This window comes from Lontra canadensis, unplaced genomic scaffold (assembly GCF_010015895.1).
Source record: "Lontra canadensis isolate GAN:19392208 unplaced genomic scaffold, GSC_riverotter_1.0 scaffold35, whole genome shotgun sequence".
In the NCBI taxonomy this organism is placed as follows: Eukaryota; Metazoa; Chordata; class Mammalia; order Carnivora; family Mustelidae; genus Lontra; species Lontra canadensis.
Genome location: NW_022631029.1, coordinates 8,210,122 through 8,229,000, shown reverse-complemented (window position 1 = coordinate 8,229,000; position 18,879 = coordinate 8,210,122). Strand labels below are relative to the sequence as shown.

General features: G+C 49.9%; 3 protein-coding genes across 10 annotated transcripts in view; 2 read left to right on the top strand and 1 right to left on the bottom strand.

Annotated features, from left to right (window-relative positions):
• IP6K1 (inositol hexakisphosphate kinase 1) overlaps window positions 1–14,836 on the top strand; it is a 64,560-nt gene extending 49,724 nt beyond the window's left edge. For 2 of the 3 annotated variants that reach the window (XM_032868077.1, XM_032868078.1), the window contains 4 exons: window positions 4,274–4,484; window positions 8,605–8,786; window positions 10,895–11,070; window positions 11,418–14,836. In XM_032868077.1, coding sequence (XP_032723968.1) covers window positions 4,274–4,484; window positions 8,605–8,786; window positions 10,895–11,070; window positions 11,418–11,951 — 1,103 coding nt within the window. In that variant the 3' untranslated portion in view covers window positions 11,952–14,836. The remainder of the gene's footprint in view (window positions 1–4,273; window positions 4,485–8,604; window positions 8,787–10,894; window positions 11,071–11,417) is intronic. The other variant, XM_032868079.1, reaches the window with a different exon arrangement.
• A 360-nt stretch (window positions 14,837–15,196) lies between these two features.
• Window positions 15,197–17,587, top strand: GMPPB (GDP-mannose pyrophosphorylase B). 2 transcript variants are annotated; one of them, XM_032868081.1, is made up of 10 exons: window positions 15,197–15,289; window positions 15,405–15,538; window positions 15,668–15,748; window positions 15,840–15,888; window positions 16,023–16,165; window positions 16,337–16,495; window positions 16,576–16,654; window positions 16,729–16,856; window positions 16,942–17,124; window positions 17,209–17,587. In XM_032868081.1, the coding sequence occupies exons 2-10, from the start codon at window positions 15,410–15,412 to the stop codon at window positions 17,338–17,340; spliced, it is 1,083 nt and encodes a 360-aa protein (XP_032723972.1). In that variant the 5' UTR covers window positions 15,197–15,289; window positions 15,405–15,409; the 3' UTR covers window positions 17,341–17,587. The 2 variants fall into 2 exon arrangements, with proteins under 2 accessions (XP_032723972.1, XP_032723971.1); XM_032868080.1 differs by having other exon boundaries at window positions 16,942–17,587.
• RNF123 (ring finger protein 123) overlaps window positions 17,559–18,879 on the bottom strand; it is a 30,098-nt gene continuing 28,777 nt past the window's right edge. For 4 of the 5 annotated variants that reach the window (XM_032868064.1, XM_032868065.1, XM_032868068.1 and 1 more), the window contains exons 36-38: window positions 18,434–18,576; window positions 17,978–18,295; window positions 17,559–17,891 (exon numbers count right to left, since the gene is read on the bottom strand). In XM_032868064.1, coding sequence (XP_032723955.1) covers window positions 17,869–17,891; window positions 17,978–18,295; window positions 18,434–18,576 — 484 coding nt within the window. In that variant the 3' untranslated portion in view covers window positions 17,559–17,868. The remainder of the gene's footprint in view (window positions 17,892–17,977; window positions 18,296–18,433; window positions 18,577–18,879) is intronic. The other variant, XM_032868066.1, reaches the window with a different exon arrangement.

The following is an 18,879-nucleotide window of genomic DNA, read 5'->3' as shown; positions in this document are numbered from 1 at the left end:
CAAAAGAATATAAACAGGATCTTTAAAACAAAAACAAAAAAAACTTTCTCTCTCTCTCTCTCTCAAAATAAATAAATAAAATCTTTAAAAGAAAAAAAAAAAGAATTGAAAACAGAGACTCAAACAGATGCTTATAAGCTAATATTCACAGAAGCATTATTCACAATAGCCCAAAGTGGGAACAACCCAAGTTGTTCATCCACAGATGAATGGATAAACAAATGTGATATATATATTCACAATGGAATAGTATTCAGTCATAAAAAGAAATGAAATTCTGATATAGGCTACAGCATGGGTGAAACTTGGATACATTATGCTAAGTGAAATAAGCCAGGCACAAGAGGATGAGAATGATAGGATTCCATTTCTATGAAATGTCTACAGTAGGCCTATTTGTAGAAACAGAGTAAGTTAGAGGTTACTTGGGGTTCAGGTGAGGGAGAAAGGGGGAGTTATTATATAATAGGTACAGACTTTTTCTTTGAGGTGATGAGAAAGTTCTGGAAATAGATAATGAAAATCATATACAGGGCACCTGGGTGGCTCAGTGGGTTAAAGCCTCTGCCTTCAGCTCAGGTCATGATCCCAGGGTCCTGGGATTGAGCCCCACATTGGGCTCTCTGCTCAGCAGGGATCCTGCTTCCACCACCCCCTGCCTGCCTCTCTGCCTACTTGTGATCTCTGTCTAAATAAATTAAAAAAAAAAAAAGATAGAAAATCATATACAGCATTGTGAATGTGCTTAATGCCACTAATTGTACATTTAAAAATGGTTAAAATGATAAACTTATGTTACATATTTTTTTCCTATTGTTTTTAAGAATATATTATAAAAAATAAAACCTTCATCCTGTGATCTTTAGTGTCTGTTGAAATTAGTCTTACAAATGCCAAGAAAGGGCTTACATCAGATGAATTCTAAGAGCATTGATTTTCATTTTCCCATCTGCATTCTACCTAGGTGTGAGTAATGGTATTTAAAAAAGTCAGAATCAAAAATATTTTTTCCTTAATCTGAGAATGGCCGATTGCATGGCTCTTTTAATTACTAGGTCTCATCTGCTCTTGGTGTAGAGCGTCCTCCTGGCCTACGCACAGCACAGCCATTTCCCCCCGTAGTAGGTGTGATGCTCTGTGTCTGCCAGTGGTCTGTCAGGGGACTCAAAAGTATGTGCCTCAGCAGGACATATTTCTAGTATAGCTTCAGATGAGCCTGGAAGACAAAAATAAAAGAGCTAATCAAAGGAGATAATGATATATTTGACATATAAAGATTTAAAGCTTACGTTTATCAAAATACGGCTTCAAAAAAAATGGATAAAGATATTTACAACACATATGACTGACCAAGGATTAATTTCCAGAATATATATATCTAAATTAATGCAGATCTGTATGAAAAAGACAATTCAGTAAGAGAGTGAGCAGAAATTAAGAAAATCAATAAAAAGCAAAGACCAAAGCTTATTTTTTTGAGAACATCTCTAGCTAGACTGATCAGGAAGAGAATACATGAATGTCTAATATCAGAAATGATAGATAAGTTGTAACTAGAGTCTACTGATGTTTAAAGGTAAAAGAATATTATGAAAAACTTTATCCCAGTAACTTCTACAACATCGATGAAAGAGACAGTTTCTTGAATGATACAAACTATGAAAACTCTCAAGAAAAAATGGAGACTCTGAATAGCACTATCAAGTAAATTGAGGTTGCATTCTAGCTAAGAAAACTCCAGGCCCACACAGCTTCGCTGATGAATTCTGCCAAATATTTAAGAAAGAAATACTTACAGTAGTTCTACAGAAACTCTTCCCCAAAAATTAAAGAATATGTTAAATTAAATTAAAGAGAATATTCATTCTGCAAGGCCACTATAAGAAAATAAATGGACCTCTTGAATCTAGATGTAAAAAAATTTCAATAAAATTTTAGTTGATTGAGTCCAACAACATGTTAAAAGGACAATACATCATTACCAGGTAGGGTTTATCTGAGTAATACAGGGTAGGTTTAACATTCAGAGGTTAATAAATGAATTTCCATATTAATAATCTAAAAAAAGAAAAACCATCTATGCATCTATGTCTTAGCAGATTCAGAAAAGGCATTTAATAGTACCTGACATCCATTCTTTTTTTTTTTTTTTTTTTTTTTTTAAAATTTTTATTTTTTTTTGAGAAAGAGCTGGGAGAGGGGCAAAGGGAGAGAGAGAAGTGGGCTCCCTGTGGGGCTTGATCCCAGGAACCTGGGACCCCCGTGAACATGACCTGAGCTAAAGGCAGGCGCTTAACTGACTGAGCCACCTAGGCTTCCCCCCAACATCCATTCTTGCTTCATAAAACAACAGCAGCAAACTAGGAATAGAAGGACAATTCTTCAACCTGACTGACAGCATCTATGAAAAACCTCCAGTCAGCATCATAATGATGAAACCATTGCTTTGCCCCCTAAGATCAAGAACGGGACAAGGATATTCATGCTTTCCACTGGAGGTTCTGGCCAGTGTAGTTAGGCCAGATAGTGAAATAATAAAATGCATTCCAGTTGGAAAGGAATTCCAGTTGGAAAGTAGAAGTGTCTTTATTTACAGACTCTATAGAATTTTGTTTTTAGTCAGTCAGGTGTTGGAGCAGAATAAAGTCCTGCAAAGGACTCAGAATTGACCTGACCACCCTTCCTTAGAAAGTTACTTGAAGATGTTTTCCACTCAAGTAAGGAGTAAACGAGGAGTGGGGAGAAGTAGAGGACCATAGAAGGATAAATGGAACGACCCTCACACTGGTCAGCACAACAACTGTGTGGCAGGCGTAGAGGACCCTCTCTAGGTCAGAGCATAAGGAGCAGCCCAGGAGACCGAGAAACTTGAAGACCAGAGGGCATTCAGGCCGGAACAGTTGAGGTTCTAGTGAATGAAGACAGAGAGGAGGTTACAGAGGTGAACACCTGCAGGAGAGGCAGCCATCTGTAAAGCAGCCAGGGTGCAGGGGTGAGGCCCACTGAAGCGCAGCATACGTTGGGCAGTGTAGTAAGAATGTAAGAAAAAAGAATCAATTTAATGTTTTAGGAATTTTTTCTAAAAGGGCTCAGGGAGTGAGGCAGTGCCTACCTGGAGAAGGAAATGGGCCAAAGAGAAGGGTATTCTTGGTCTGGCATGTTGACTTATTTACAAATGCTTCTCACTTATGCTGCGATCATAGAGCCAACTCTGTACGCAAAGTGTGAAAGGAGAAATGTAGCTGACAGAAGGTTGGGTGTGGAAGTTAGACGACGGGCAGCCTGGACTTTTATCTTTTTTTTTTTTTTTTAAGATTTTATTTATGTGAGAAAGAGCACAAGCTGGGTGGAGGGGCAGTGGAAGAGGGACAAGAAGACTCCCTGTTGAGCAGGGAGCCCAACGTGAGAGGCGGGATCCCAGGAAACCCAGATCATGACCTGAGCTAAGGTCAGATGCTTAACCGACAACTAAGCCACCCAAGTACCCCTGGGCTCCTTTCTTGATTTCTTTGTCTTTCTTTTCTTTCTTTCCTTTTTTTTTCCTCTTCTCTCCTTTTCTTTTCTCTCTTTCCTTTTTCTTTCTCTCTTTTTTTTAAACTCCTTGGACTAGGTTTGTAGGTATTGTGTTTTAACTCTTTTGGTAATTATACAGAAGAAACTATGAACAGCCTGTTTGATAAAAAAATGGACACAGTAAACTCTTTTGCCTGAGTACAGCAGGGAGAACAGAAAGGTGTCTCAATTTAGGAGTGCCGGTGGTTTAGTGAGACAGAAGTTCTGTCTGGTGAGGTTAGAAGAGCCTGATGCTCAGTGTGGGCAGAAGACTTCTTTTGGGGACTGTTTTGCAGGGAGAAGTCTTAAGTCTCTCTAGGTGGCACCCAGGGCTGAAGGAAACAGATCAAATCATCGACATAGGAAATGGCGGGATCACAGAGTAGTTAAATAAGGAGAAGGTTAAGTCCTGTCAGGTGTGGGTGTCTCCAGTGCACACAGTTTTGAGTGGTACAGAAGTCAGTCACTGGAAGTGCCGGGGCTAGAGAAGAGCGCGGGAAAGATGTACATATCTATCTACGATCAAAGGCTAAGTAGCAGCCTCTGAGTTGGGGCGAGTGGTCAGCTGTGTTCTGGAAAGGTGTGTGTTGGTCATTGTTCCTACATTGATCTTCAGTTGGTTCAGGGCAGGTGATGTGCTGTGGGACAGCAAGTACCAGGCAGTCTGTGCTGCATAGACCCAGCCTGTGTAGACATTGACTAGCTGCCTTTTTTCCAACAGGCGTGGTGTCTGTCTGTTTTGAGGGAGACAGTGATGGTTACATCAACTTGGTGGCGTACCCTTATGTGGAAAGTGAGACTGTGGAGCAGGATGACACACCAGAGCGGGAGCAACCTCGGCGCAAACACTCCCGCCGGAGCCTGCACCGGTCAGGCAGTGGCAGTGACCACAAGGAGGAGAAAGCCAGCCTGTCCCTTGAAACCTCCGAGAGGTAAGGGGGGGTGGTGAGCAGGGCCGAAGGCGCACATGTGGTCCTAATCAGCACAAATGCCCAAGGCCTCTCTAGAGCCCCGATACACCCCGGGGAAGTAGGGCTCAAGGTTGGGGGAAGATGGCTGGTATTCTTTGGCTACCCACCCAGGCGTGTCACATCACCCCAGTGATGCTGCCTTCTGAGGATGGATGGAGCTGGTCAAGAGAGAGTGAAGGTCTCTCAGCCCTTTGGAAGCAAGGACTCCCCGCCGTTCGTGCTCTGTGTCCTCCAGCTTTGTCATTGTCTCACACGTGAGATTGAAATGCCGTAGTCCACGGTGAGGTTGCATCTGCTTTCTGACCTGTAGGATTGCCCAAGTGCAATGAGAGAGTGTCCGGACTAGTGTTTTTTAAGAGTTCTGGAAGAGGTTCTTTGACCTCTCTGAGAGACTGAGGTCAGCTCTTAACCCTTTCACTGCACCTAAAATTTAGTTTATTGCATTGGAAATGATTTTCCTTGTAGGTTAGGAAAACAGTCTACAAATAATTATGTTTCTGAATATTTTATGCAAAAAATGTGAACTCCCCTAGGATGGCTGTCATCAGGAGGACAGGCAATAAAAGTGTTGATGAAGAAGATGTGGAGAGATTAGAACCCTCTTAAATGGCTGACAGGAATGGAAACTAGTGCTGCCACCCCGGGAAACAGGTATTGGGCAGCTCCTTAGAAAGTTACACCCATCCATTCCACTCCTGGGAATAGCAGCCTGTACCGAGAGAATTGAAAAAATACATTCAGACACGGAACTTGTGAAGAGATGTTCTTAGTAATGTTAGTCCTAACAGCCAAAGTAATCCCAGTGTCCATCAGCTGACAAATGGATGAATAAAGGCTGACTGTTATTCAGTCATAAACAGGAATGGCGCACTCATACGGGCCACAATGGGGATGAACTTTGTAAACCTGTGCTAAGTGAAAGGAGTTAATCACAAAAAACCACGTATTATGGGATTCCAGTTATAGAAAGTGTTTAGAATAGGCAAATGCACGAGACAGAAAGCAGGTTAGTGGGTGCCAGAGACTGAGGGGGAGAGGAGGATAGGAAGTGACTGCTAATGGTGATTGTTTGGTGGGTGATGAAATATCCTAAAAATTATATAGTGGTGATATTTTATAACCTTGTAAAAATATATATTTTTTAAAACCCACTGAATTATTAAAAGACAAATTAAATTAAAAATGATGTGAGCTTCCTGGAACAAAGTAAAATCAAAATAGTATGATTAAATTACTTTATATTTAATTTTGGGGCTCCTAGCTGGTTAGTCGGTGGAGTATGTGACTCTTGATTTCGCAGTCGTGAGTTCAAGCCCCATGCTGGGTATAGAAATTACTTAAAAAAATTTTTTTAAGTATATTATTTCACTCAAAAAGTTCAGTGATTAAGATCTGTGACTCAACTTAGAAGTTGGTTTTGGGACTTTTCTTAGCTGTAGCAGCACATAGTTTAACTCTGACATCACGTCAGTTCAGCAGCACATGCTGTGCACCCTGGCTCCTGAAGCTGTGAGCCTGGGGCCTTCCAGCTCTCCCCGCTCCCATCGCTGGAAGAGGACACACTCACATGGAGGAGCACAGAACCCCACGAGACTCCGGCTGAGTGTGTGACGTGTCATCTCCTGTGTCCTCAGTCAGGGGCCCTCTGTAGCCTGCTCTGCCTCTCTGATGCAAGGAGAGGCCTTCACACCCATTTCTTAGTGAGGAGGGTCTCCAAGTGTTAAGTATTCTCGTGGAAAATAGACTCCAGTCTGCAGAAGCACTTCTTCAGGGCTTCCTTGTCATTCCCCAAAGGGCTTCCTCTTCACTGATGATTGTGGGACCCAAGCTTGTGACAAGGAATGTTCCCTAAGTCCTCAAGCCCATAGCTGGCATTTGATGCCTTTCCCTCCGCAGCTCTCTAGAGTGGGCTTGCTTTTGTTCTCCAAAGATACAGAAGTTGCTTCATGAATCATCTGGTGAAAAGCCAGTGTACATAGAATAACATCAAAGTCGACCTGTGTCTGAGTTCAGTTCGCAGGGGCTCTAAGTTACCTCTAGGAGTGGGGCTTGCTTCGTCACCAGAGCCAGAGCTGCAGCACCAAGGCTGAGGCCAAGAGGCACGGGGAGAACTTACTTGGGTTTCCTTGGCGGATGAGTAAACCCTGTTGTTTCTTTCTCTGTTTTCTTTTTCCTTTTTCCCCTCTCTCCCTCTCTTTCTTTCCTCCTTCCTCCCTCCCTCCTTCTTTCTCTTTCTTTCTTTCTTTCTTTCTTTCTTTCTGTCTTTCTGTCTTTCTGTCTTTCTTTCTTTCTGTCAGAGAGAGAGCACAAGCAGCGGGAGTGGCAGGCGAAGGAAGAAGCAGACTTCCCGCCGAGCAGGGAGCCTGATGCGGGACTTGATCCCAGGACCCCGGTATCATGACCTGAGCCAAAAGCAGACTGAGCCACCCAGGCATCTCCACCTTGTTGTTTCTTAAAGGGGATCACAAAAAAGGCATTCATAAATAGCCTCAGCCGTGCCCTCCCCAGGAGGACATGAGTGTTTGGTCATGCTGAGAGGCATCTGTGGCTGCTCTACTTCTGTTTAGAGGGAATGGGAATGTCTGCCATGTCTCTCAGCCACTTCACTCAGCCCGCCCAGCTACCCTGTGGGGGAGCGTCTGCATTTCCAGTACATACTGGGCCTGGTGGTTAGTGCAGCCCTGCGTAACTTAGCGCATCAGCAGGATGCAGGAGAGGACGGTGGCATCTGATAACCGCTGCCACGCTTCGCCGCTCCTCTGAGTTGTGGAGTTGCTCTGCAGTTTCCTGGGTCTGCGGCTGCCCCGGCACACAGACATTGTCAGCATATGCTTTTTTTAGGTCTTATTAAAAATTTGCTTGTAGGAGCACCTGGGTGGCTCAGTTGTCAAGCCTCTGCCTTCAGCTCAGGTCATGATCCCAGGGTCCTGGGATCGAGCCCTTCATCGGGCTCTCTGCCTTCTCCAGCTCCCCTTCTTGTGTTCTCTCTCTTGCTGTGTGTCTATCAGATAAATAAATCTTTTTAAAAAAAAATTTGGTTGTAGACGTGGACACAAACAGAATGGCTACTCTTGTTCTCGACAGTGGCATCCCAGGCTCCACCCTGTATTTATTAAGTATAAAACTGTACATTCATCAATTTTTGTATTTTTTAAAATTGTAAAGTACACCTATCACTTTATCATTTCACCTTTCATTCAGTTGTATTAAATACATGCACGCTCTTGTGCAGCCTTCATACTGTCCATTTCCAGAGTTCCTTTTCATCTCCAGCAGCAGCTCCATACCTGTTCGATAGCTCTCCACTCCCCTTCCCCGCAGTCCCTGGCAACCGCTGTTCTCTTTTCTGTTTCTGTGAATGTGCAGTTACCTTAGACGAGTGGATTCCTGCAGTACTCCTTTTGTGTCTGGTTTATTTCACTTAGCAAGACGGTTTTAGGGTCCATCCAGGTTGCCTGTGTCAGAATTCCCTTCCTTTTTATTGCCAAATGTTCCTCTGCGGTGTGGGTATGGCACGCCTGGCTTTTCCATTCATGCTCTGATGGGCACTTGGGTTGTTTCCATCTCTTGTTTATGGTAGTGCTGCTGTGAACAGAGCATTGAGTTTCTGTTTGAGCTCCTGTTTTCAGTTCTTTTAGGTACATACCTAGGAGTGGAATTGCTGGATCATAAGATGATTCTACATTTGGTGTTTTGAGGAACCACCAGACTTTTTCACAGCGGCTGTACCGTTTTGCAGTCCCTCCAGCAGCGTGCGGAGGTTCCAGTCTCTCCACATCCTCTACAACACTTGTTCCAGTTGATTTTTCAAATAGCCTTCCTAATGGATCTGGAGTGGTATCCTCATCACATAACTTGATGCCAAGAGTTATTTTTAGACCGTTTTCAGAGACACACGTATAAATATACTCATGACTCCCTTTCAATGTGTTCATGCATCCGGGACCCCTGTGCCACTCTTCAGCAGGGGCCATGGGTGGCGGATTAGACCTGATCTAGGCCTCCTTCACCCTGTGCACTGAGACCCCAGAGGGTGACTTGTCTGAGCCCCTCAGTAGTGTGTCCTGTTCTTCCTTCTTAGCTCCCAGGAGGCAAAGAGTCCGAAGGTGGAGCTCCACAGCCACTCAGACGTCCCTTTCCAGATGCTGGACGGCAACAGCGGTCTGAGTTCTGAGAAGATCAGCCACAATCCCTGGAGCCTGCGCTGTCACAAGCAGCAGCTGAGTCGCATGCGCTCTGAGTCCAAGGACCGAAAGCTCTACAGTATCCTTGTTATTAAGGCTTCAACAGTGCCCCCTGCTGGGACTGTGGGTTGGTCCTGTGTCAGGACACCTTCTAGCACCAGGCCCGTGGCCCTCTCTGTCCGGGAGCACCTCTTGCTCTCATCATCCTTTTTCATAGGCTCTTTGTCCTTCTTTGTTTTATTGACACGTTTTCTCCTGCCATTCCGAACTGGTAAGCCTGAAGCTTAAACTTGGCAGTTCAGAAGAGTGCTGTCCAGCAGAACCTTCTGGGACAGTGAAGGTGTGTGTGTCTGTGTTTAGTATGGTAGCCACTGGCCACACCAAGTAACTGAAACATGCTTGCTGTGACTGAGTTATAGAATTTTACATTTATTTAAATTTAAATGGCCAGATGTACTCAGGGGTTACTGTATGTATCCGTGCATGTCTAGAATCAGGGATCTGCATGTGTGTGTGTGTGCATGTGCACACGTTTCTCCGTTCCTAAAAAGTAAGTATGACAGAGTGGTTATGACAAAGTGGTAAGTGGGTTTTGTTTTTGTTTTTGTTTTTTGTCTAAGATAAACACCATACCTGAACAATATGTAATAGTCTTTAAGATGGTAAAAGTAAAGAAGTATTATAAAATGCGAATTCTGGTGATCATTTATGGTGTTTGAAGCAGTAGACTGTGAAGAACTAATACTGAGAAACTGAGGAGAAATGTGCTGAGCCCTCTCTCTTTACTCAGTTTTCAGAACAGTGTCTTGAGGGAGGAAGTGTTAACGAAGCCCATTTATAGATGAGGAGATTGGCGCACAGGGGGATTAAGTGCTGTGCCCAGGCCCATGAGTGGCCAAAGTAGGATTCAAGAGCCCATGCTCTCCGGCACCGTGAGGTGTTCCTGTGGCCCTTTTTTAAGTTTTATTGCTACTTGTTTATAGGTTATAGCAGGTGATTAAATTAATTAAAGGCCAATTTAATGGTTTTCTGTAAGTTATTCTTTATAAAGAATTAGGCGCTGTTAATACGTGCATCGTCAAGTGATGCCAAGTATCTTACCTTCCAAGATCATGTGATTGCTTCTTGTCCCCCAGTATGGAAGTGAGGTCCAGGCTGTGGTCCCGATGACTTCTGACAGACATGACAAACCTGTACCTTTATCCAAGATGGTTGCAGACCATAGATGTAAATGAGGACATGGGTATAAATGTCAGCCAGCCAGGACCATAGTGACATTTTAAGCAGAAGGTTCTAGAACTACCAGGGACAAGTTTAAATATGCAGTCCACTGGTTTAAAGTTTAGTCAGAAAAAGGCAGGATAGAAATTTAAATCCACCTTTTTCTAAGATTCCCATTCAGGAATGATAATCCTGATTTCTCATGTTTGTAATAGTGCTGCAAAGATGTCTTCCTTATTTCTTTTAGGCCTGGGTGGGGTATGACTTTTGTAGGGCCTCGGTTTACTGATGGTGCCAGGGATATATGCGAATCTGCCAGGTCTTCTTTAGTTTGTGTGTGCCTGCAGGACAGAATAAAACAGAATAAAATTGATGGTATCAGTAGATTTGGCATATATATATATATATATATATATATATATATATATATCTCACAGAATATTTTTCAGCCATATATATGAATGAAATTTTGTCACATGCTACACACAAATTGGATAAAACTTGAAAACATTTTTACTAAGTGAAATGGCCAGACACAAAAGGACAAATATGAAGTGTCTAGAATAGTTGTATTCTTAGAGACAGAAAATAGAAAGGTAGTTATTGGGGTTGGGGGTGTGAAGAGGAATGGGAGAGGTGGGTACAGTTTCTAGTTTTTGTTTGGGAAGATGAAAAAGTTCTGGTGATGGTGGTTGCACAGTTATGTGAGTGTACTTCATGCCACTAAACCTGTACAGTTAAATGTAGTAAAAATGGTAAACTTTATGTTATGTATATTTTGCTACAATAAAAAATTTTTGAAAAGAAGGAATAAGCCAGTGGTGTGATATCTACATTTGAGAGTTTGTGAGGTGAATACAGATCACATTAGAAGAGAATGCCCCCTTTAATAGAAAAATTTGGTCATGGTTTCCTGGCTGGGGCTGGTGGTGAGTGTGGCTGTTACTCTCCTTGACCATGGCCCAGAGTTCCTCTTGCTTGAGAACGTGGTGCACCACTTCAAGTACCCCTGTGTGCTGGACCTGAAGATGGGCACCAGGCAGCACGGGGATGACGCGTCCGCGGAGAAGGCGGCCCGACAGATGAGAAAGTGCGAGCAGAGTACGTCAGCCTCACTGGGTGTCAGGGTCTGTGGCATGCAGGTGAGTTGCCCCTGGTGAGAGCCTCGTTGCCGCCGCCTGTGGGGCTTGGGTGGCCCGAGTACCTGCCTGCTCCCCCTGCCAGGTGTCCTCCTGGCCCACAGTGGTCCAGAATCTCCTCCGAGAGGGTGAGTCCCAGGAGCCTCCACAGGGTTCCCTGACCCGTCTTGGCCTTGCCCTTTGACCTTAGTCTGGGCTCCAGATCCAGAGCCTCTGTGAGAGCCTGTTGCCTTGACATGGGATGAGTCAGACTGGTCAGTACTTTCCAGACAGTGCCTGCCCAGGGCACTTGAAGGTCATCAGACCTTCAGACTCCTGGTGCTCACCCGCTCTGTCTCCTGGGCTTTCAGGTGTACCAGCTGGATACAGGGCATTACCTCTGCAGGAACAAGTACTATGGCCGAGGGCTCTCCATTGAAGGCTTCCGCAACGCCCTCTATCAGTACCTGCACAACGGCCTGGACCTGAGGCGTGACCTTTTTGAGCCCATCCTGAGCAAACTGCGGGGCCTGAAAGCTGTGCTGGAGCGGCAGGCCTCCTACCGCTTCTACTCTAGCTCCCTGCTTGTCATCTATGATGGCAGGGAGTGCCGGGCAGAGTCCTTCCTGGACCGCCGGGCAGAGATGCGTCTCAAGCACCTGGATACAGGGTTCTCTGAGGGGGTGCCGCCCTGTGGTCCCAGCACCAGCCCCAGTAGCACCAGCCCTGAGGCTGGCCCCTCCTCTCCACCCAAGGTGGATGTCCGCATGATCGACTTTGCACACAGCACGTTCAAGGGCTTCCGGGATGACCCCACCGTGCATGACGGGCCGGACCGAGGCTATGTGTTCGGCCTAGAGAACCTCATCAGCATCATGGAACAGATGCGGGACGAGAACCAGTAGGCCCAGCCCTGGGCCCCCAGAACCCCTTCCTCTCCACCCGCAGGCAGGGACCATTGCTCTGACTGAACTCGCCGTGAGGACGCACAGACTTGGTTTTAAAGGGTTATATTTCTCTTTGGTGTAAACTAAAAGAAATGTTTTTAGCTGTAGCCTGGAATCCATATATATAAAGTGAAGGAGGGCACAACACACATCCTCTCAGCCAGGCTCCTTTAGCTCTATGGCTCTGACTGCTGTGTCCAGGCTGACTTAGGAAGATGGATGGTGGATGGGCCTGGCAGCAGGGACAGGGTACCCTTGGACATTGGTTTCTGTTGCCTAGGTCTTTGGCATCTGTGGCTGCAGGGCCTTGCTGGTTTTAGGGTGAAGCCCTGGGCTGGTGCAGAGCCCCTCTGTGCTCACTCATCCCTTGTTCCTTACCAATAGAGGACTGGGTGCCCATCTATTGGGGGACTTTGTAGTCTGGTGGCATGGGCCTCAGCCAGCTTTTTAACACATGCCCCCCGGGTAGCACAGGGCCAATTGCACATTGCTGGACCCGTCCTCGGTTCTGACCTTGGCGTGAGGAAGCTGGGCTGAAACCAGCTTATGGCAGAGGGCAGGCCCTGGGATCCCCAGGCACTCTTTGGCACTTGAACCTGCTCCTCTTCCTGCCTGCACACCCCAGCCAGCCTTTCTTATTAGCAAGATCCCTTGCCTGAGGTGGCCACTCCTTCTTGCCCCACTGAAGGGTACCTGCTCTGTTTGCCGAGGAGAATCAGTGTCCCAGCAGGCGTCAGGGCCTCCGGTGGCTCTGGCCTAGACAGTATTTGCAGTTCTTGTGCTGTGGGTGGGAGATTCCTTCCTCTAGCTTGGGCAGCTGTGCTGCCTCTGGATGGGCTGCCCTTCCCAGGGCTCAAGGGCTGTGGTCCGCTCAGGGTGTCACCTTTCCCCAGGCTAAGCTCAAGGCAGCAGCCCATGGTGAGGAGCTCCAGCCTTGTGAGGGAGAGCTTAAAGCTTGTGGGCTCATAGGGACATCGTTTGGACCTTGGGTTGCAGGTGTCCAGATTCTGCTAATGAGTTTGGTCTCATCAGTCCTGGGATCCATCAGTCTGTCCATTTGTCCATCTGCCAGCCCTTGTCTCTTAGGATCTTTTTCCTGGGCTGTAGCCTTGTTCATTAGTAAGTACTGATTTGTGTCATGCCATTTCTGAGGTGAGCTTTTGCCCCTGTACCTGTTGTCAAGGGGTGCTACCTTTTTACAAAGAACTGGTAGCAAGTGAATTGTAGGCGGTGTTTCCCGGATGGCCCAGCACCTTCTCTGTGGGCCTGGCGTGTAGCCCTGCTCCATGCTGACATTGGTACAGTGAAGGCCCAAGGGGTGACCTTTCTGGTGGTTTTAATCATTTTTGCCACTGGCCCTAATGGCACAGACATCTGCCACCTCGAACATGTGGCCAGGAGGTGACACTGTACTCATCTAGCCATTGCCAAGGTTAGTGCCCTCACCTCTGAGCCTAGGGCCACTGTCATTGTCACTTCAGGCATGTTTTTGTTTGGGCATTAAAGGTAAGCCTGCCAGCCTAAGAGGCCTTGGAACTGGTGGACTACTTTCCGAGTCATTAGAGATGCAGCTTCACACATTTTAAATGGGCTCCTTGATGGATCCCATCTCTCTCTCGGCCCTCTGATCCTGGTGCCAGTGGTGGGCAGGTTCCCATTCCTTGGGGCTGGGAGGGACAGCTTGCCTGTTTCTGGTCAGTAACGACCATTTTTCCTGTACCATTCTGTGGCTTCAGCCATAGGGGTGGTGGCTCTTCATTTGTGTAGACTGTAATTTCCTGGCAGGGCAGAGGCTAAGACAGAGTCAGGGGCCACATGGGACCCCCTTTAGTTGAACCTCTCCAGCCTGGGGATATGCTGTGCCTCCTGAGTTCCTATGTTTTGGGAGCAGATGCTGCCTTGTTCTGCTCTTCATAGTGAGAGAGACTATATCCACTATCCAGTGTTTTCCTGGCACTAAAAAGAGCAGAAGGGCCTGAGATTCGCTGCTGCTCCATCAGGGCAGGAACCCTTTTTTCAGCACTTTTGATATTTGGAGACCCAGCTCTGTTATCTGGTGGGTGGTGGGCACACACACACACACACACACACACTGCCTCTACTCTTTTTGCCCGCTCCTTGACAGAGAGCCCTGTCCCTGCCAGGCTCTGCCTTCCCAAACCCCAACTTGGGACCAAAGTGCAACGCGGGATCACGGGTTGGGGCGCTCAAGTGACCCCTCTCTCTAGTGCTTCCCTGGGCCAAGTCGACACCAGCCCCCTGGGCTAGTGGGGGGTGGGACCGGCGGTGCTTAACGAGGAAGGGGACCAGTGTAGCAGCTTGCCAGGGACCCCACCCCTCCCTCACACTGGGGCCTGTGCAGTGGATGTAGGGTTTGCCCCAGGGGCCAAAGGCCTGGGCTAGTTCTGTAGCCGCTGCTCACTCGCACACACCTAGCCACGTGCACGCCCCCTAGATGCAGATTGCTTGGAACTTTAAAGCTGTTCAATTTGGTTCTGTTATTGCCGATTAAAAAAAAGTTTTAATGAGGAAATAATGGAGCACCCTGGGAACGACCTGGTTCCTTTACTTCTCGGGGAACTGTGAGGCCTCGCCTCTAGGAATCGCTCTCTACTTTACTTTCCTGGAAGTCTCCTAAACCTGCCCACATCGCCCGAGGCCTGCGCCCCCTTCCACTCTCGGCTCCGGCCTCAGCTGGGCCACCCGCGTCTCCTCGGGACCTTGCGTGCGGGGGATGGGTGCTCGGGCCTTGGACCGGGTCGCCCCTTTCTGTGCACCTAGCGCTGCCCGCCCCGCTTGTGTCTAAGGTCGTGTTATGTCAAAATAAAGCCGCTAGAAACTGAGGTGTGTCCGCGTCTTCGCTGTCCTGCGACTTCCAGGACACACGCCCTGCCCCACCACGGCTCCCGTCCCTCCGGGGCGGGGCCGGAAGCGGCCGTCTGGCGGCCGACCCCGGCACCCGTCGGGAAGGAAGCCTCGCCCTTGGCGCCAGTTCCGCCTTTGGATCCGCCAATGGTTAGCTGACCCGCGGGCCCGGGGCCCGGTCCCCATGGCAGCCGGGCGCGCCCGGCCTCTTATTGGCTACGTCTGCCGGAGCGCTGCGTTTCAGCGCTCCGACGTCGGCGTCCGTGCCACGTAAACGGCAGCGGATTGGCCGGCCCGGGCTTACGTCACCGCCCGCCTAGGTCCGGCCTGATTTCTGGGCCAGCCGCCCTCCGTCTCTCGTCGCGTACTGCTGTGTGCTGCCCCGGGCAGGCGTCGGAGTGAACTGGGCGGCCAAGGCAGAGCCAGAGTGGGTCAGTCTGGCAGGCGAAGGGCGTGGGGCCGGGCATGGCGGCGGGAGTGTGTGGCAGGGCTCCGCCTGGCGGGCCGGGCCGCGGAGCCCCGGATTCACTCTCCGGCCGCCCGCAGGCGCGATGAAGGCACTGATCTTGGTGGGCGGCTATGGGACGCGTCTGCGGCCGCTGACGCTGAGCATCCCGAAGCCACTGGTGGATTTCTGCAATAAGCCCATCTTGCTGCACCAAGTGGAGGCGCTGGCCGCGGTAAGACCCCGAGGGGTCGGTGTTGTGGTGGGACCTGGCAGGAAGAGGGACGGCTAGCACTTGGGGTTCGCGAACGCCCGTACCTTACGGCTGAGCCCTTCTGTCGGCGGGCGCTGTTTTGTCCAACAGGCAGGCGTGGACCACGTGATTCTGGCCGTGAGCTACATGTCTCAGGTGCTGGAGAAGGAAATGAAGGCGCAGGAGCAGAGGGTGAGGCTCGGACTTTTGACCTTTCTCTTTGCTCCCCGCGAAACCACCCACCCTGGTGGGAGGAACCTGACACGCGGTTTCTCCCTTCCAGCTGGGAATCCGAATCTCCATGTCCCATGAAGAAGAGCCTCTGGGGACAGGTTAGTAAAGGTCCCTTGGGGAGGGTCTAGGGCCTGGGAAGGGGTAAGACCCAGCCTGGCTGGGGTCTCCTGAGTGAGCTCAAACCCTCCCCACCCGCCTCCAGGAAGATGGTGATCGGGTACTTCTTTTCTAGCTGGGCCCCTGGCACTTGCCCGTGACTTGCTCTCTGAGACTGCAGACCCTTTCTTCGTCCTCAACAGTGACGTGATCTGTGATTTCCCCTTCCAAGCCATGGTGCAGTTCCACCGGCACCACGGCCAGGAGGGCTCCATTCTGGTAAGGGATCAGGTCTTTCTTCTCTGACACTCCTGTGCCCCTTGCCCAGGCTTTCCCACTGCCCAGTCTTTAACTGTCCCATTGGGTCATGGGTGCAAAGCTGTACAGTATGTGTCTTTAAGCATTGGGGCACAGCCCCCCAGACTGGGCCTGAGGTCCTCCTCCGCTCAGGTGACCAAAGTGGAGGAACCCTCGAAGTATGGTGTGGTGGTATGTGAGGCTGACACAGGCCGCATTCACCGGTTCGTGGAAAAGCCACAGGTGTTTGTGTCCAACAAGATCAACGCAGGAATGTACATCCTGAGCCCCGCGGTGCTGCGGCGTATCCAGGTGTGTAGAAGCGAGCTGTGGGGCGGGCTCGGGTAGTGTCCCCACCCACGACCCTGCTCACAAGCTGCCCACTCCCACAGCTGCAGCCTACATCCATTGAGAAGGAGATCTTCCCTGTCATGGCCAAGGAGGGGCAGCTATATGCCATGGAGCTGCAGGGTGAGGCAGGGAGGCCACAGGGTAGGGGTGTGGTGTGGCCCGGCTGAGCCCCCTGATGCATTTCCTCCCAACAGGCTTCTGGATGGATATAGGGCAGCCCAAGGATTTCCTCACCGGCATGTGCCTCTTCCTACAGTCCCTACGACAGAAGCAGCCTGAGCAACTGTACTCAGGCCCTGGCATTGTGGGCAACGTGCTGGTGGTGAGCACCCTGCCCAGCCCATCCTCTGCGCCCCCTCAGGCTTGGGAGAGGAGTGCCTCACTTGTGTTCTCCCCATGGTCCTTAGGACCCGAGTGCCCACATCGGCCGCAACTGTAGCATTGGCCCCAATGTGAGCCTGGGCCCTGGTGTGGTGGTAGAAGATGGTGTGTGCATCCGGCGGTGCACGGTGCTGCGGGGTGCCCGCATCTGCTCCCACTCCTGGCTCGAGTCCTGCATTGTGGGCTGGCGCTGCCGCGTGGGCCAGTGGGTAAGCCTGGGGGCTGGGCCGGGTGTGGGAGGGGCAGGGAAGGCGTCTTGCCCCACTGACCAGGCACGCCCCCTCCCCCCCGAGGTGCGCATGGAGAACGTGACGGTGCTGGGCGAAGATGTCATCGTTAACGACGAACTCTACCTCAATGGGGCCAGCGTGCTGCCCCACAAATCTATCGGCGAGTCGGTGCCGGAACCTCGCATCATCATGTGAGGGGATGCTGGGGGCTGGCTGAGTCTTCATTTCCCTGTTGGCAGGGGGCACCCTGGCCTGACACATCCGAAGGCCCTGAACTCATTGTTTATCTGGGAGGACCGGACAAGGCTGAAGGGTTGGGACACCTGCCCTCTCCTGTGGACACAATCTGGCAGGACCCTTGCTGGGCATACCCCACAAAGCCTACTCCCTCAAGAAGGGCCAGGTCAGGGCTGTATGGAATAATAATTTAATGCTCACTGTGGCCCTGACTAAAAGTCGAGCTCAGGCACAATTAGGACACGGCTGGGCTCCTGCCAGTGAGGTTACACTCAGGCAAGGGGGTTGGACATGGCAGGGGGGTCATGGGAACAGGGCAAGGGGAGCTCATAAATAGGGCCCAGCCTGGGTCTGAGTTCAGGGGTGGAGGCTGCTGCTGTGTGCGCTAGGCGGCCGAGGAAGTGGTGGTACTGGCGCTCGCCGTCTTCTCCCAGTCCTCTACAGACACAATGGTGGCTTTGCAGAAAAAGCAGTCCTTGTTGTTCATCAGGTGCTGGTTGATGCAGGCTCTACAACAGGGGAGGGGAGGAGGATGAAGAGGGCCTGAGTACCCTTGCTGCTTCTGCAGCTCCCTGCACCCATGCGGCCCACTTACTTGCAGGACTTATGGCCACAGGGCTGGAACACAGCAGAGATGGGGTGAGCATAGCAGATGGGGCAGAGGTCCTCTTCGCTGGTGGGCTGCAGGGAGCAGAGTGCAGGGTGGGCTGGGGATGGTCATCCAGACAAGCAGACAAAAGACTATACCTAAACAGCGTGCACAGTTGTGCCAGCATGTATGCAGGGGCATACACCTGGGTGCTGTGGTGCCCACTCACCAGGGAGGCAGCCGCTGCCTGGGCAGACGCAGAGGTCAGGTGTGCCAGCATCTGTTCCACCTGAGCCAGCTCCTCGGCGCTGATGTAATCTGTGTCTGGGGGTGGTAGCAGGTGTCAGACCCAATGTGGCCCTAGAACCCAGTGCGTCTTAAGCACCACAACTTGGAGATTGGCTCTTGAGACTCCTGATCTAGCCCAGCCCCAAATCCCTGACCCACCCCCGGCCCACTCACAGCTCTGCAGGGAGAAGCGCTTCCGGTCAGGGGCAGGCAGGGCAGTGCCAGGGGCAGGGGGCTCTGGCTGCCCCAGGAGGTAACATATAGAGCGGAGCTGGAAGCAGGGATCAGCAAGGAGCACTGACGTGGCTCTCTCTGTCCTAGTGGGAGAATGGGGGTAAGAATAGTTAGAAAGCAGTACCTGCTGGAGAAGCGGGAATGGTGGGACAGTCTAGCCCACATCCCTGCTTTTCACCTCCTGCCCCCCACCCCCATGTCTCTTATCCTAGACCCCAGTAAGAACTCCTATTGCCTGGGTGCCAGTTTAAGGGGGTGACCAGCAGATGGCGAAAGCCCGCCTACTCCTAATAAACACTAACTCTCCAGAGAGAACAATAAAAAACTTCACTAGCAGCTTAAAGCACTGCCTCCCAGGTTTCCCGTCCTACTGTTAACAGGGTAGA